This window comes from Centruroides vittatus, unplaced genomic scaffold (assembly GCF_030686945.1).
Source record: "Centruroides vittatus isolate TY-2023 unplaced genomic scaffold, ASM3068694v2 scaffold_3315, whole genome shotgun sequence".
Taxonomy (NCBI): Eukaryota; Metazoa; Arthropoda; class Arachnida; order Scorpiones; family Buthidae; genus Centruroides; species Centruroides vittatus.
The window spans coordinates 270,003-284,405 of NW_027122703.1; the positions used below are offsets into that span (position 1 = coordinate 270,003).

Below are 14,403 nucleotides of genomic sequence, written 5' to 3' on the forward strand. Positions count from 1 at the left end.
TCTGTTATTATTTTTTTCTTCATTTCATCAATGATATTTGGTAGTAATGACCAAAATTTCTTAAGTACTAAATTTCTGGCTTTAACAGTTTCCAACATGATCTTTATTATTAGTTTTTATTTTTATTTTATTTTATTTTATTTATTTTTTTTTTTTACAACTATTTTTAGTGATAAATAAAAATTTTTATACAGTAGAGCGTCGTTTATCCGAAATGTCTGTTAACCGAAAGCTTTCCAGTCGGACTGTGTCATGCTGAATCGAACGTTTTTGATACTAGATTAACTTATAAAAACAAAAAAATTATACTTTAGATTTTTCAATATATTTATTTTGTTTGTACAAAATAAAGAAATCATTTTTAACGATACAATAGCCTCGATGATTATTATAAAAATTTTCGTTAGGCTTAAAATTGACAAAAATTCAACACGAAGCGACACACAACGGAGAAAAATTTCAACATTGGATAGGTCAATATATTTTTTCATACATAATCAGTTATCCAAACAATCCCAGTCCCCAATTGATTCGGATAAATGATGCTCTACTGTATTATAAATCAGCAAAAGTGAGTACACGCATGACATTTTTATACTGAATGTTAGTTTTTTTTTTTTTTAAGAGATTCTTCTCATATGAACAGAATTAAAAATTAGAATTCTTAATTATATTCATTAAATTAGACAAAATGTTTTAAAATAATTGGAATTATATCTGTCTGGTATAGTTATAGTTTCTTTAGTTTCTTTTTATCTCTTTGTCATATTATTTTGAAATGTTATATATATATATATGGTATGGGAGACTTTTACCTCTGGACACTTTAGTTCACAATCATTTCTTATAAACTGAGAATATAGGAAACAATTTAATTTAAACTGCCACAGTTCTGTCCATTGCTTGGCTTTCCAAGCTACAATTCTGTCACTATTAAAAGTTGCTTTCCCAAAAAACTAATTTTTCCAAAAATGGCAAATTGTCTAATTATGGAACAGGGTGATAAATGACTGGACAGTGATATTCTACTTTCAGACATGAAGATTTCAGGCCAAAGAAAATTAAAATATCATACACACTTTTTACAAAGTTTAAAACTATCGTTCCTGTATTTAAATAAATACAAAATGACTTGTCTACAAGTGCCATTCCCTTGCTTCTCAACTTAAAAATTTTGAATACCTATTCCTTTTTCACTTAAAATCGTAAGCTACAAATGCTAACTTAATGATAAAATATTTTAATATTAACTAACACTGGCATAACTATCAAGAGAGATGTTAAATAAAAAGGTTGCCAGGATTGCCATAGAGGATGAAGAAACTACATATATTGGTGATGGCAGCTAGGCAAATGTCATTTATCATCTAAATATTTATTTTCTTGTGTGTTTTGTAAATACCTAATGAACTATATCCTTTTTTGGGTATATAAGAAGTTAATCATCAGATTCACACTCATGCTGTGTTTCTGCTCGTGCAATACTTTGGTAATGGTATTTTTGAAGATCATGACCCACCTAGAAAATTTATTAATGATGTAAAAGTAGTGCATAATCATTATTAACTTTTTGAGATTCAATGTTGATACAAATCTATTGCAACATAAAACCCATTTCTCTAGTGGACTGTCTGCTAGTAGAACCTCATGTATTGTCTGGTTGTGGAAATTGGAGTGCATTTTTAACTTTTTAGGTGGACATCCTTGAGGTATACTACAAACCTGCGAAGTCTCATCCCGAACTGAATTTCCGAGACCGTAAGGTCCCCTTGTATGTGAGAGTGACAACTTGTGATTTGACAGCAATGTAACAGGGACCTGTATTCATTCTGTGAAGTATGTGCACTGCATGTACACACTTCATGGCTTAGTCTCAACCAGAATGTTGAAAAACATGCTTAAAAGTGTTAACTGAAACTTATACAAGATCCCCTAAAATTGATTTACCACTTCCTACATCCACATGGTGGCTCTCATCTTACTGAAGTTAATACTGCGGATTTGGTACTTGTGTATAAGACAAAGTTTTTATTTATTTTTCACTGCCTCAAAACCCTAGGTTGTCCTATATGCATGAGCAAAGGATTCTTTGCGTTTCTGCAATAATTTTTGTGAACCTTGTATTTGCATTTTTTTTATTGATGCTTGCCCTCTGGTGTTTAAAAACAAAATTATTTTATGTGGGTTATTTGAATCTTTATGTATTGACAGGAGAAAAGATGAATAGCAATAGGAAAAGCAAAGCTTTTGAATTGAATTCCAAATTGAAATTCTAAAATCACATGGGAGCTCTATTATAAGTTCTAATCCATTCCCATGTGAAACAGATGATGACTTAGAAATCAGAATTCAGAGAAACTCGAGTAAACAGTCAAATCTATTCTCCGTTTAAGAATTGGCAAAAAAGGTTCTTGATTGTCCAGCTTTACATGAACAAATTATGTTGTTGATTTTACAAGATTTTTCCTTAGTTTAAAATGCCAATAATTTTTGCAGAACAATGTGTTCATTTATGTGCATTTGATAATATTTTATTTGTGATTAAACAAGATAAAATAGAATTGTATTAATAAATCTAATTTTCTTTATTTTAATCTTTAAAGTCACACCTCGTCCTATATGCGAGTAAATACGGTATTTTGACAAGATGTGTTGCAAAATTTAAATTATCAGTTGAAGTGATCTCATATATAATCAATATTTCAAACCTTTAAACAATGTAACAAACACATAAATATAAATAATTAATATTGCTATAGCCGTTTTCTAGCCCGATAATTCGGCATTGGTTGGTGTCTTTAATGTAACAAACATTTTAAATAAATTATATAGCATTTAAATTGGTTTCTGAGTTTAGAAATGAATTGATTTTACATTATTTGAATATAAACTCAAATTTTTCTTCTTACATTTTATTAATTTGAAATTCTTTGACTATCAATGTGTGATTTTAAATTAAAGCTGTTCCTCTAAATAAGGAATATTTATTATTCAAGAATTGCAACGATTTTTATTTTGATATACAGTAAGATCTTTTAAAGTCAGTTTAAGTCCTGATCTTCAGTTAGAATTTCTAAAGTTTTCTCTGGTCGTAAACTTCATTTACCAAGTAGTTTATTAAGAATCTGCTTACGAAATTGTTAAAAAGTTATATACAGTTTATGGTACTTTTGAGATCGTTTTCAGGGCATCGCATCCCGTTCCCCAATCAGAATGCTGGTAACATACTGGATAAGATCTGAAAAAATGGCTTTATAACCAAATGGCCATCTTTCTGTGTATTTCTTATTTTGTACAATAAACTTCTGATAATGAAACTTTTAATAATAATAATTAATGTTTTATTTTTTATAAATTATCATTTAGAAATGGAGAAAACAATTATAATAATTATCAGCACTATAAATTTGTTTTGCTTGACATTTTTTTATCCTTACTTTCAGCTTTAGTGTAGATTATAGTTGATGATGTTAGAGAATAATTTAGATGATGACAATTATCCAAAATTATAAAATTAAATAAATTAGTGTTTTGGTAATTTATAAAGTGACGACAAATATTTAAAATTTGATTTAAAAAAAAAATAATAATAAGAAAGCTTGTAACACAACAAAAAAATTTTTGTAAATTGTGAAACTTGCATAAAATGCTATTTTTATTTTTAAAATATATAAAATCTTAACTTTATAATTGAAAGATTGATAATGTGATTATTATGAAGACTAGGCTGCAAAGATTTTTCCAATCCTCCTCTAACACCAAATCCAAAAGAAGGCTATCTCCGCAGCCTATTTTTTCCGGACGATGCAGTTTTTAGTGGTCATCCAAGATTCAAGTAAGCTTTATCATCATCTAAAATAACTTAGTTCATTTTGGTAACTATTATTAAACATGATTCATAACAATTACTATATTGTTGTGAGAATTTTTTTAAATGTCATCTGTAAAATTCTGTAATATAAGTTTTTCTGTTTTTAATGAAAAAGTAATGATTATTTCTAGAACTTTGGCTCTTAATATCAGAAGAAGAAGAGGCAAGAAAGTAGTTATAAACATTCCAGGTTAGTATGAACAACTTCTAAAGAAAAACAATTCAGTTTGCTACTGTTTTTAATTAATCAACAAGAATGTAATATTCTAGTATTTAAAGATGTTAACACACAATCGCCATTTGTGGAAGATTTTTCGAGTCTGGGCGATGATGGAGAATCAGCTAATGCAGCTCTTCCTGATCATGTATATATGGATGCCATGGGGTTCGGAATGGGTTGTTGTTGTCTACAAGTTACATTCCAAGCATGTAATATCACGGAAGCTAGACTTCTGTATGATCAGTTAGCACCTCTTTGTCCAATTGTGGTAAGTGTCTGAATGTACACTGTTACTTTTTAAACAATGATTGCATAACTTATACTTATTTTTTCATTTTATGTGAGTTACTTTATTATTTTTAATATAACTTTCTTGATTTGTCATTTTCATATGAAGTAGATTTTTGATTTTATTCAATGTGTTTTAATATAGTGGTCAAATGGAGTAAACTGTTAGTTGCAGTGCAGACGACTTTTGAACCTAGTTCATGCATGCCCGTGTAGTTCATCGTTCGTAACTGTAGTATGCTTTGGGGCATTTTCCTATCTGATTTTTATTTCAGTAAATCTCATTACTAATCAGGCCTGTCATTAATTGGTATAATTGAGAATCCAGAGTCCGTACAGGTGTCACATTAAATATTCAGTCATTAATAGAGTCATTTTAGTAATTAAAACAGAAATGAAATTTAGGAAAAGCATTAAAATTATTTTTGATAACGAAGTTAAAATGGGAAAATATTTACTCATATTTGGATTAGTTTGATTTTAGTATTTTACAAGCTCTGCATTTGAAATTGAATTACAGTAGAGATTGATTATCCGACCCCCGATTAACCGACTTATCGGTTAACCGACCGCGTTCTAGTCAGCAAATTCAAATGTCTGCTAGTGGTGTGGCGCTACAATATTTGGTTATGTCTTGCTACTTTAATATTATTTTTGTTAAATTTTTGCATGTTTTAGCTGGCAGCACTGGTTTGACCATGAAAGAGAGGCTAGTATTTAAACCAGGCCTAATACACTATACTAATAATGTATTTTTTCATACTTTTCGGTTATCCGACCAACCCCAGTCCCCAATTAAGTCGGATAATCGATGCTCTACTGTATTTTAATTTTTTTTCTTACAATTTTATTAAGTAACAATAAGAAAGGTAGGAAAAATAAAAATGCCATGAAACAGGTAATTTTTGACAGATCTAATTTCTGTCCTTCTGCCTACAAAGTAACTGTTCTGTTCTAATGCTGATGCTGCACCGTAATGTCATCATGAAAGTATTTAAATTAAACACTAAATAAACTTTGCTGGTAAAAAAACTCCTCCCAAAGTTTGCATATAGTATTTGTAAAATATAAGAAGCATTTGATCAAATATAGTCTTTATTTTTAAAGAGCTAGTATTGGTCTTTAAGCTGGTAAGCCACAACATTTATAGAAGCTAAAAGTTGGTTCATCAGAATGTGCATAGACACATGCAACTTTTCTGTGGTAATTCCACAGAAAAGTTGCATGTGTCTATGCACATTCTAATGTTCCAGATTTTGCAGCAGTCAGCATTTTAGTGAATACTTGCTTCTCTCTTTGGTCAGCTGGTGATGAAAGGATGAAAGATATATGAAATTTGAATAAGATCCCTTTTTAAAAATTCTAAAAAATATATTTAATATTTCCGATGCGATGCCTACCTGAGACACTCGCAACACATGGGTTGGGAAATGCTCTAGATGATATGACTGATATTCTCACTTCATTATTTATCACACAATGTCAAGTAAAAAGGTGTTGAATACAATATAGCTTATTGAAACAAAATATCCAGGTAAAATAGAAATTTTAAAATCAAATATGGAAAGAACACGCACATTGTAACATGGTGCAATGGACCCCACACAATCCTTAGATGAAATCAGCTGAAATTTTAGTATATTGTTGTTTTTGACTGAGTGACTGAAAAATCTCAATGGGCACAAAGTTTGAAAATGGCTATTTTTTGTCTTTTTGCTAGAGATGTTTGAATATATGGGAGATGTAAATACAGAGTGGTAACAAGTCTCTGGCCATTTATTTCAAAAACTAATAGGGCAGTTAATGCAGATGAAATACTATTATCTTTTTAATGCATTTCAAAATATTAAATAGGTTCCCTGAGCAGGCCATTAAATATGGGTAAATGCTTCATTGCATAATACAGATGCAATGCGAGAGTACTTGAATGTGGATTGATTGGATAAGGCAATGCAACAAATGGGCAATCTGCCAGGGGAGGTGTGTCCTGGGAGGACTTTCAAAGGAAAACTAGCCTTATTTAATTATTACACACATGAAAACCTGAAATTCCATTCAGCCAGCATAGTAAGAAGCAAAGTTCACTGAGAATGGCATTATTACTAGTTTTTTCTTGCTAGTCCTTTCAGCAAATTTATTTTTGTTGTCTTCAGGCGAATAAAAACCTTTAAATTGAATGGAAATGAAATGCATATAATTTTAAACAAAAAATTTTGGATTAAAGTCATTATGAGCCAGCTACAAATTTTGAATACGTTTGATGTTATACATATGCTGTATAAGCAAGAAACGAGAAAATTCACATCCAGGCGTTAAGTGTTAACGAATATCGCTATAATCACTAGCGCTTTCGACGAAACTATTTTAGTCTTCCTCAGGTGGATAAAAACGGCTAAAATCCTCTTTCGAATCATCTGGCGCACATTTAAATTTCTTCTCGCTCTGTTCCATCGGTGAGTGTGTTCCAAAGCGGTTTTTGCATTTCGTAAATTTTTTGATTCAAAAGAGGATTTTATCCGTTTTTATCCACCTGAGGAAGACTAAAATAGTTTCGTCGAAAGCGCTAGTGATTATAGCGATATTCGTTAACACTTAACGCCTGGATGTGAATTTTCTCGTTTCTTGCTTATACAGCATATGTATAACATCAAACGTATTCAAAATTTGTAGCTGGCTCATAATGACTTTAATCCAAAATTTTTTGTTTAAAATTATATGCATTTCATTTCCATTCAATTTAAAGGTTTTTATTCGCCTGAAGACAACAAAAATAAATTTGCTGAAAGGACTAGCAAGAAAAAACTAGTAATAATGCCATTCTCAGTGAACTTTGCTTCTTACTATGCTGGCTGAATGGAATTTCAGGTTTTCATGTGTGTAATAATTAAATAAGGCTAGTTTTCCTTTGAAAGTCCTCCCAGGACACACCTCCCCTGGCAGATTGCCCATTTGTTGCATTGCCTTATCCAATCAATCCACATTCAAGTACTCTCGCATTGCATCTGTATTATGCAATGAAGCATTTACCCATATTTAATGGCCTGCTCAGGGAACCTATTTAATATTTTGAAATGCATTAAAAAGATAATAGTATTTCATCTGCATTAACTGCCCTATTAGTTTTTGAAATAAATGGCCAGAGACTTGTTACCACTCTGTATTTACATCTCCCATATATTCAAACATCTCTAGCAAAAAGACAAAAAATAGCCATTTTCAAACTTTGTGCCCATTGAGATTTTTCAGTCACTCAGTCAAGAACAACAATATACTAAAATTTCAGCTGATTTCATCTAAGGATTGTGTGGGGTCATCTAAGGATTTAATGCTGTATTAAATCACTATAAAATGTTTTTTTGGAATGCTCATTTTGGAGTGTCTAGAACGAATCAATTGGATTTACATTGATTCGTATGGAAATAATTGCCTCGGTTTTCGTATATTTCGGATTTCGCCCATTGTTTTTGGATGGGTTATCGATGAAAATCAAGGTATCACTATTTATAAAATAGAGTAATTCTAATTTGCTTAAATTGCAGATGGCTTTAAGTGCAGCATCTCCTATACATAGAGGATATTTAACAGATAGAGATTGTAGGTGGAGTGTTGTAGCAGCTTCTGTAGATGATAGAACTGCAGAAGAACAAGGTTTAGCTGTAAGTATACTCACTTTTTAATTTTTTGATTTATTTAAAAATTATTATTTTTAATGTTTTTTGAATTTTTGATGGAAAAATTTTTATTTTATAGCCATTGAAGCCAAATCAGTATAGAATTCATAAATCTCGTTTTGATTCCATTGATTCGTATCTATCACCTTACGGAGAAAAATATAATGATGTTAAATTAGTTTATGACGATGCCGTTTATAAAGAACTAAGAAATGCAGGTAGAAATATTTTAAAATAAAATGCTATAATTTCATGTTACATGGAGGGTTTTCAAATTATGCTTGTTTAAAAATACATGATTTTAAAATATATTGTTCAAAATGCATTTATTATACTAATTTTGTGATACAAAATTCTATGTGCAATGTTATGCTCCTTGGCCTTTAACAATAATATATATTTATATATCACATTGTTCGGGCAATACTGTTTTTTGAAATTTGTTGCAATGAACATCTGGAAAAATAGTTAAATTCTTCAACTCTTCTTTGAAGATCCATGTGAAGATTGTCGCTGAGAAGAAATGAGTCAATACAAAAAAATTTTCGTAACTAACCATTCTTCATAATTCACAATGAGATTCTATTTACAAACTAAAACTTTTAAACATTAAATTGTTGAACTAAAGCTAGATCAAGTCTAACAGTTCTTTGTTCAGGTCAGCTTCAGTCAAAAAGTTGTTTTTATAGTATTAAATGGATTTCTCCCTTCAAATTTGTTATCCAATTTAATTGAATCCAATAAAGTATTTTCCAATTTGACTGCTTAGTCTGCTCTAAAGTCTTTCCTATATAACCTTTATAACATGAAACACAAAATTAATGATCCTGTTTTAACTAACAATTCTCATTAATTCTTTAATCAGATACTTAGTTTATCCCACACAACAAGAAAAATTTCACATTAATGCAATGTTTTTGAAAAATGAAAGAGAACTGAAGCAAATTAAAGTGATCCTTATAAAAGATGCTCTGGATGGCATGAATTTTTAATATTAGTGACCACACAATTTAAATATGCACTAAATTTCATTGTTAGTAAAGTGATGATTCATCAATTAAAACTAATTCTTATGGGTACTCAATGCTTGATACTAACTAGAATGACAAGTTAAGAACAGCATATTCAAATGTGAGCTTATTTGAATCTGTTTTTCCCCGGCATAAAATATTCTTATTTTATGTTGGGGAAAATATTCTTTGTAGCTTTAGATGCAATAGGTCCTAATTTGGCAGAGCCTCAGTCTCTAGGCTTTCTAGCTGTATTTATTGTATTTAATTCCCATAAATTTCTTCCTATTAGAAATATATCCAATGATTCTCATACCATATTAACCAGATGTCTTCATAATGTATCAGTTTGTATTGGTCATGATTCAAACTTGATCTAGAACTCTGAAATTTATAATAGTAATGGATTAGGATATTGTTCCTGATCTTTCACTGATGTTGGTCAGTCCCATTACTGATTAGACTTGTTTACAATAAGATGAAATTGTGCAACATATAGCCTAAAATATGTTGATTAGCAAATGCATGGTACCATCATTACATATTAAACAAAACAGCTAGTTTATCATTTTTAATTTTTAATAAAGAATATCAAATATCAAAGCAGAATATATATTCTTCTTTGATTATTCTTATTAAAACTACTTATTTGATTATAAGGTGTGTGTGTGTGTGTGTGTGTACGTACGTGTACAGTTTTGTTTTAATCAACAAAATCTGTTAGTAAATCTAATATTTAATACATTAAATTTTAAATATTTTATTCTAAATTACTAAATTATTTGATTTCTGTAACTGATTATTTGTAATCTCAGGTGTAGACCATTTGTTGGCTCAACATATAGCTCATCTTTTCATCCGGGATCCAGTAACACTCTATGCAGAGAAATTATATCAGAATGATAAAGAAGATACCGATCATTTTGAGGTAGGTTAAACAATTTAAAATTAACTCTTTTTTTTCTTATTTTAACTAAAACAACAATTTCAGAATCTTCAGTCAACCAACTGGCAGACCATGAGGTTTAAACCTCCACCTCCCAATAGTAACATCGGTTGGAGAGTGGAATTTCGGCCAACAGAAGTAAGTAAATATATTTTTGTCAAGGCACAAAAAAATTTCTCATTTTCCATTTTTTAATGCTAAACTTGTGTATTTTTAGAACAAAAGACAACTTAAGAAAGTTACCTTGTAATTTTTCATCCATAATTCTTGATTAGAAAATTAAAACTTTTTTTTTTTTCTTCAGATATTTTAATTATTTGGTAGTGATTATTTTTTATTCTGAATTTTTATTGCCATACAATTTTTATAATGCCAGAGAAACTACTTTTTAATGCAATTTTATAATGTATAGTTTTAGCTGGATTAATCTTATAAAAAAAAAGTTCTCTGCTAGTGTTTAATTTCATTCTTACAGTATGAAACGGACATACAACATAATTTGGAGCTTTTATAGTATTGTTTTCAAATTATGTGTGTTTTTCATTTTGTGATTTTTATCCTATTAGTATAATTGATGGTAGTGATTATTGTAGGTTCACTCAGGCCTCGGTGGGACACCTGGGTGGTGAGGGATTCGACCAGACACATAAGAGAGACCATTACCCAAAAATTTCTAGACTGTTTTCTGATTTCATTTGATTCTGGATCTTCAGACTGGTAGACTGACATATTTAACAGCCTTAGTCAGTTGGCTAGCTCCTTAAAATGATTTATTAGAAAGAACTCAACTCTTGATAACTGTCAGCTTTTTTTTTCCATGACTATTTGTTGTTCAGTTTAATATTTGTACTTTACTGAAATTTACTGATAATTGTTATAAAATTAATTCATATAATTCTTTCATTCAAATATTTTATTATTAAATACAAAAATAACTTCAAACTTGTTTATATGTGTATATGTTCAGTCAAAACCCGTTTTTAGTTAGGTTGCATTTTAACTAGTTTCAACTAGTTAAAACGCAACCTAACTAAAAACTGGTTTTGACTGCAACATATAGTGATTTGGGGTAAGATGGTAAGCGGGGGAAGATGCCTACTTTTTGATATTTTCAAACGGTGACGTCAGATATTGTCATGTGTTTGTATGATGAATCATTAGGCCAATATTGAGTGCGGAAACCTGTAGTTGGCTACCGTTACCTCATTTTCTACATCTGAGAAGAATAAAAGCAAGATAAGAGTGAAGTTTTTGTTGCAAAATGTTTCTAGAATCATTTTAAAACTAAAAGTTAAAATAGAATTTATTAAAAATTGCGGAATTAATGTGTGATGTAATTAAGATTCTAAAGTTTCCATTGTGAGCTACCGCCGATCCCGATCAGGCATGCTAGAACACGTACAACGTAGGCATCTTACCCTGACAAATGGAAAAGATGTCACATTTTTCATGGGGTAACATGCCTATTTTTTGTTGATTGAATTCCAATATGCCTATTTTTAATAAATTTTTGTTTTCTCATTTTATTGCAGGATATGCATAGAAGTTATATAAGGACTTCTCAAAAAGGTTTTGCAACTGAAAAAGCTTTCAGCTAGCTATAGAGCACGTTAGAACGGGCGGAAACTTAACAGTACTTATACTGTGCTGTTATACTTACTATGAAGTACTTTGTACTACATATGCAATAAATTAAACTTGGTTAAGATATTTGAAAATTAATTTTATGCAATTATATTTATCTTACCCTAATGGCATTTGGCATCTCACCTGGATACTTAGGGTGAGATGCCTAAAATGCCAGACAGTAAAAAAGTCGTCATTGCAAACACAATATACAATCATTTTTCATAGTCCAAAGTTTTATTTGAAAAACATGCTCAAGAATATGATATTTTCGTTACAGGCCTCCAAAACCCAAATTATCACTATAATTTCCTTCATAAGCATAATGTTAGGCATCTTCCCCGAATCACTATACATAACTTTATTTCCTCTAAACATATTTATGTAGCTAAAATTAGTTTTAACTGATGTTAACAGTTAAAACTAGTTTTATCTAAAATCAAAACATGTACAGCAGTAAATTAACTAGACAAAACCCGTTTTGTCTAGTTAATTTACTGCTAATCCTGTTTTGTCTAGTTAAAACTAGAATTTACTGCTAGTCAAAAATGAATTTGAGTTAAAACTAGTTTTAACTAGACAAAACGGGTTTTAACAAAGACATCCAGTATAAACCAGTTTCAACTAGTTAAAACGCGTTCTAACTAAGAATGGGTTTTGACTGTAACACACATAACAAATGTGTGTCCCAATAGAATAGTTATATTAACTTGGCAAATTGTTTGACTTTAAATCAGGCTATATTACCACTACTGTTAATAGAGTAATTTGGCCTAGAGATAGGTGTTGGATCTAACTGGCTAGACTTGATACTGTTTGGCCTACCTAGGCCCTTGTACCAAAAGTGTCAAAATCAACCAACCATCCAAAATTCCCTAAGAAATTTAGCACTGTCATTTGTAATTTGCATTTTAGATAGGTTGTCAAAGAAATTCACGCAACAGAGAAGTTGAGACACAAAGTGTAATCATTTTATTACAACTTAGTGTGGCAATTATAGATCCTGTGAATTTTAACTCTTCATAGGTTAAATATCACATTTGGTGTTTTACACGTCACATTATACATGTGGAAATATTCAAATAATCAATAAATCAGAACAATGATTTCACTGTATGTACCCTCTATCTCCCTGTTCTAAAGCATATATTCAATGAACAGCACTTTCAAAGGGGGACAACTGACTTGGCAGCTCTCAAATGTATCGAAATTCTGCCTTAAGGCAACTAAGTTAGGAACATTGCCCAATAAATAAGGCTCCTCAAGTATTTTTATGAAGTACTGATGCAATAGCCTTTGCACATTAACATTTGATATGAAGGAATGATCCATTGCGCATAAAGATTGTGGTATATGAACAATTTTGTTGCTGAAAAGTAGAGATAGTTTTGAAGCATGTCTCCCTACTTAGTGGCTTTGGTAGAACATGTCACTGGTCAATATGCATTGTTTTCTTCAAAAAATATAGTGCAATGAAGAAAGATGCCATGAATCTGCATTGCACTGATTTTTAGTTGATGCAAAGAAATTTATTGATTAAATGTGTGAATTTTCTCAAGGCTAAATACCATTCAAGTAACTGTGGGCTTCATCTGTGTGTAGAATTTGCCAGGGCAGTAATCGTTGATCCTCATTCAAGCTATGAATGATATGGCAAATGATTTTCATTGATCACAATTGTCAGGAAGTAATTTGTGACCGAGCTATCCCATATGGTAAAACTGAAATGTCACAAAATTTTCCGCACTGTAGGATAGGACATGTCCAATTGCCATGATATCACACACACTATTTGTGGCTCTTTCCTTCTTGATTTCACATTGAAAGTTACCATTTCCTCAGAATGCAGAGTCATTTTTCTGAGATTAATACTGGTCAGATCTGTTTTGCAAGGACTTTAAACATTGGAATTCCTTAAGTGCAGCACTAATGTTGCTACTGCTGTGGTAGTAAAGGTTAATAAGTATTGCATAAGATAATTTAGGCACCATGACTCATTGCTAATAGCCATTATAAAGTGTTGCGAAGTGTATTCAAACTGTAAAGCTGTTCCACGGCTTCCACAGTAAGGTTTATTGTTTTGTAATATGCAAACTGCAATGATATTAATGCCAAATTTCTTTAGTGGGAGAAATTTAGTGAGAAGTTAAGTTTGGAACTAAAACTTCTTACTTGCTATATAACTCCCATGGTCAGAAACTGTGCATACCAGATTTGGTCCTACAGTTCTTTATATACAGAGCTCTAAATATTTCCTGTTTAATTATAACCACCCTGTATACTTGCATATATTTTTAGAAAGTGAAAATGTCACAATTAATATATACAAAATTCAACATTGATTTTATAATTAAGAATTTTCAAGTATTTTAAATTTATGCAAGAATATTAGACATTATTATGATGTAAGGTTAAAGTATTTTGTTTCTTCCAAATGGTATCAACATTTACAGATTGCATTTCACTATTCATGTATTTTTGAATTATTGATTTACAAGTTATCTTTGTTATGCATTTCAAATTTAATTTGTTTTTTTTTTACAGTCTTACTTAAAATTTATTATTAAAACATTTTATATAGTATATAATTTACAAATTGTTTTATTGTTAGATGCTCACATTAAATAAGAATAGAAATGTTGACTGAAATATTTTTTTTCTTTATTGTTTAATTAGAGATTGAACAGTGAGAAATTTTGCCTTTCAAGGAACTCGATTTTACAGTTTTTCTTCATTTCATGGCTATTTGAATAAATTTTTAAGAGGAAATT

General features: G+C 30.3%; 1 protein-coding gene across 1 annotated transcript in view; it reads left to right on the forward strand.

Annotated features, from left to right (window-relative positions):
• The window catches only part of Gclc (glutamate--cysteine ligase), a 39,619-nt gene that overhangs the window by 22,244 nt on the left and 2,972 nt on the right, over positions 1-14,403 (forward strand). Inside the window, exons 5-11 of the mRNA XM_067286424.1 lie at positions 3,722-3,835; positions 4,003-4,061; positions 4,142-4,359; positions 7,919-8,035; positions 8,130-8,268; positions 9,876-9,988; positions 10,052-10,144. Of these exons, the coding sequence (XP_067142525.1) occupies positions 3,722-3,835; positions 4,003-4,061; positions 4,142-4,359; positions 7,919-8,035; positions 8,130-8,268; positions 9,876-9,988; positions 10,052-10,144 (853 nt within the window). The remainder of the gene's footprint in view (positions 1-3,721; positions 3,836-4,002; positions 4,062-4,141; positions 4,360-7,918; positions 8,036-8,129; positions 8,269-9,875; positions 9,989-10,051; positions 10,145-14,403) is intronic.